Source organism: Myotis davidii, unplaced genomic scaffold, assembly GCF_000327345.1.
Source record: "Myotis davidii unplaced genomic scaffold, ASM32734v1 scaffold668, whole genome shotgun sequence".
In the NCBI taxonomy this organism is placed as follows: domain Eukaryota; kingdom Metazoa; phylum Chordata; class Mammalia; order Chiroptera; family Vespertilionidae; genus Myotis; species Myotis davidii.
The window spans coordinates 440,940-445,060 of NW_006299394.1; the positions used below are offsets into that span (position 1 = coordinate 440,940).

A 4,121-nucleotide genomic window follows, 5' to 3' on the forward strand; every position below is an offset into this window, starting at 1 on the left:
GTGTTTCTGAGACCTCTGTGGGGAGAATGGGCCGCTGTGCCACGGGTGCTGGATTCATTTGAGTTGAATTTGAGGGCGAAGGAGGCTCTGGAATCATCCAGCCCTGCTCGGACAGGTTACAAATGAGCAAAAGGAGATAAGGCATGTACGTCAGCACCGTCATCATGGAAAGAGCGTGCACGCATTTGCTGTGCTCTGGTGTATTCTAGGAGGTTCTAGGTGTGGACTCATTTGATCCTTAAGACAAACCCATGCAGTCACCGTGGCCCTGGGGACTGGGGAACTGGCTAGTGTGTTGAGGCGGTCAGCGGTGGACTGGGTCTCGCGTCCAGCCGCTGGCTTCTGCGCTGGTGCTTTCTCTATGGACCCAACCTCGCCAGGCCAGGCCAGGGAACATGGTGGGACAGCGCCCGGCACTGGAGAGTGGACATAGCGGTGGCGGGCTCTAAGACGTGGTCCCCGCTGTGTCCTTTCAGCATTTTACCCATGAGTCGGATGAACTATGGAAGGCGGCTCAGGATCCTCAGAAGCCATGGGATGGGGAGGCATAAGAAACAGACCGGAGGAAACAGCTGGATCCAGATGATAGGAGGGTGCGTGGACCTGGATTTCATGGCAGAGGAGCGAGGGAGGTGCACGCTCGCCTCCAAGCCGACGCCCAGGAATGGGGGGCAGACTGTGACTAAGGGAGACAGACCTGGGGTGTCAGGTTCGCTTGACGGGAGTTAACTGTGGAGCTAATGCCCCCGACATCGTCCCTGCTCTGGCTCTTTCCTCTTCACTTGTCCTGCGTCCTCCTAGCCCTGGAGTCTTGGTTTTCTCCCCTGGGGCCCCGACTTGACCTCCCTCCCTGGCTCGCTCTGTCCAAGGCCGTGCAGGAGAAACCCTTGGATCCTTGTTCCAGTGTCAGGGCTCAGCTGACCCCTCGGGGCCCTGACAGTGCCCCCATGGCCCTGCCCACACACACAGCACGAGGAGAAGAGTGGCCCCGTCGCTGGAGCGTGGCATCCAAGTCGGGGCACCTGCTTCCACGGGGAGGGCGGGCAGCTCTGTGAATTAATGTGCAGCACAGAGAGAGGAGGGGTCGCCAGTGCCCTCGGGTGCTCGGGGACGATGGGACATGAAGAGACGAGTGTGCCAGGAGGATATTGACTGTGGGCATGAGGTTTGTGTCTGAATTTGCAGAAGATCCCGCTGTGACAACCCCCCAGCGTCTCTTGTGTGGCTTCAGGGAGGTGCCTGGAACCTGTGGGCAGGAGCTGCAGGGGCAGGGGCAGATTTCAGCTCCATAAAGCCCTTTCTCATGGTGAGAACTGCCCAGAAATGGAGTGGGAGAGGAGGGAGCCCCTCTCGTTGGAGGTGGTCAAGTATAGGCTGAGCAGTGGCTGGTCAGGAAAGCTGCACCCCAGGCCAGACGCCGAAGGGGTACCTGGACTGTGACTTGTGGGTTGGTCCCACCCAAGGGAGCGTCTGTGTCAGTGGGGACTCGGCGCTTTGACGGGGTGGAGGTGAGCACCGTCCAGGGAAAGGTCAGTGAACGACCCCTGTGTGAGGTGAGCGAGAGCCCCCACAGCCCTTGTCTCGCTTCCCCTGTGAGAACCAGTGCCTCGGCTGCTCAGGAGAGCCCTCGGGACCCAGGGCGGCTCTAGTCCGGCTCCCATCGCTGCCCCTCCCACAGCTGCTCTCAGGTCCTATCGCAAGTCCGTCGGACACAGAGCAGCCGAACTGAGAAAATGCATTTTAATAAAACCCATTGATTTTTGTGGGTGCAAGTCAAGGAAAAGGCACCTAAAGAATCTTCCATCCCCTGCCACCTCCCCCCTCTCCTGACCTGCGGTGGGGCGGTCACACATCGATCCTTCCTGGATAATAGATCGCGCCACCGGGAGGACCCCCGGGACCGCAGGGAGCTGGGAGCAGCGCTGCAGCCCAGCCGAGTTAATCAAACCAGCAACAGGATCTCAGGGCGGCAGCAGCGGCAGCGGCGGAGGCATTATGCGTGATTACTGACAGGCACCAGCTGCCGGTCGGGCTCCAGCGCGCTATGCGGCCGCCCCAGTGGAGAGGCGGATTCCTGGCTAATCCCCGAGGGCTGGCCCAGCCCGCGCAGCCGGGTGCGGGGTGGCGATGACCACTCTTGGGCGCCGGAGTTGAAGGGCACTGCTGTGCCTGGGGCGGGGAGCCGCGATCTTCAGAGACCCGGCAGCGAGGACTATGAGTGGAGAGTAAACATGTACGGGAATTATCCTCACTTCATGAAGTTCCCCACCAGCTTTGGCGGTGAGTGTGGCACCTTCTGGACTGTCCTGGGGAGATGGAGGGGATACGGGGGACTGCTAACGGGATTAGTATTGAATCCTTTATGTGTGCATGCATGTGCACTGTGCTTGCGTGTCAGTGTGCGTGTGCACGAGAGAGGGGAGAGACGGCCGTGGGTGATGGTGTTTTTGCACATCCGAGTGAGAGCACGGGGAGCGTATGTGGGTCTGCACATGGGAGACCAGCTGGAAGCTGCACATTGTTGCAGCGGCATGTGCTTGTGTGAGTGTGTGAGAGTGTGTGAGTGTGTGAGTGTGTGTGTGACTTTGTGTGTGAGTGTGTGTGAGTGCGTGTGTGTATGTGAGTGAGTGTGTGTGAGTGTGAGTGTGTGAGAGTGTGTGAGTGTGTGTGTGAGTGCGGTGTGTGAGTGATGTGAGTGAGTGTGTGTGATGTGAGTGTGTGTGTGAGTGTGTGAGTGTGAGTGTGTGAGTGTGTGAGTGTGAGTGTGTGAGTGTGTGTGTGTGTATGTGTATGTGAAGTGGAGAGTTAAAGAACACCCAGCTTGCAGTGAGGAGAAGGGGAGAGGGAAGGACCGCGTCTGCGAAGGGTTCCAGGACACTTCCGAACAAGAGCTTGCTGTATTGAAAAGCAGATTTCTAAAAGCAAACATGCGCTTTAATTTGCACAGTGCTGTCCCTCCTGTGTTCTTGCCCTTTGTTTTGCTAATAGCCCTGGTTGCTCCCCTGCTGTCCCCAATTCCCAGCCAGGGTCACTGCCCTCACTTCCCTGGGGTGGGGCTGGCTGGCAACCCATCCTGGAGGCACACTCCCCAAGGCCCCGGGATTCCCTGACAGTCGCCCAGCCTGAGTGAATGGAACGGACAGCTGACCGCCGGCCTCTCCCCGTCAGCTGGTGGCGGCAGCGCCTGCCCCGGACCCTGGAGCCCCTGTCCTGCCTGTGCTGCTGGCAGGCAGGACAAAGCAGAAATTCTTGTCCAGTCTGGAGGAGGAAAAGCCCCTGCTCTCCTGACCAGGCAGGCAGGCGGGCAGCTCGTCCGCGCTGCGCTGGGCAGGACGCTCGTGGGCAGGTGCAGTGGTCCTTCCTGGCGGCGTCAGGCCCGGGGCTGCCCGTGCGTTCAGGGGGCACAGGTGGTGGTTCTGAGCCAAGCGTACTGTCAGGCGCCGGGATACAGATGTGCATGCGACACGGTCGTTGCCCCTTGGGTGGGGTCATCATGCAGACGCACGTCATGGTGGCCGGTGGCCGCCTGGACACAGGGGTGTGGGGCTGTGGCTGTGATCCTGGAAGAGGTCGAGTTCAGGTGATTGGGGCCAGTCTCGTGATGGCCCAGTGAGCGTGGCGGCCAAGGCTGCGGCCTGGACATCCGATCTCTGGTTCACAGCTGGGTCACCGGGCCTGGGTGTGAAACGCCTTCTCAGCTCCCATCTTGGGCCCACCCACAGCCAGCGGCCCTTTCTCCGCTGCCTCGAGTTCAGGTGTCTGAAGAACATGCCAACCTCTGAGACCCCTGGGGCCTGAGTCTGTGAGGCCCTGGCCTCATGAAAGCCCAGGAGACCCGCTGGGACAGTTGGGGTGAAAAGGGTTGAAGGAGGAGGGGATGGGAGAGAGCGGAGATGAAGGCTGGAGAACGAAGGTCTGGTCCACAGTTCAGGGGGGCCGCTTGATGGCGCCCTGGGTGCCAGCCGTGGGCTCAGAGCACCTCGGGCCTCGCTGTGCATTCGTGTGCATGCTGTGTCCGGGGCGGCAGGGACGAGGCCAAGGGTCGGTGTAGGAAGGAAGGAAGGAGGGAAGGAAGGAAGGAGGGAAGGAGGGAAGGAAAGAAGGAAGGAAGGAATAAAGGA

At 60.1% G+C, this 4,121-nt stretch overlaps 1 protein-coding gene across 1 annotated transcript in view; it reads left to right on the forward strand.

Annotated features, from left to right (window-relative positions):
- Positions 1–1,634: 1,634 nt before the first annotated feature.
- RXRG (retinoid X receptor gamma) overlaps positions 1,635–4,121 on the forward strand; it is a 36,113-nt gene continuing 33,626 nt past the window's right edge. Inside the window, exon 1 of the mRNA XM_006774986.2 lies at positions 1,635–2,280. Within this exon, the coding sequence (XP_006775049.1) occupies positions 2,232–2,280 (49 nt within the window). The 5' untranslated portion in view covers positions 1,635–2,231. The remainder of the gene's footprint in view (positions 2,281–4,121) is intronic.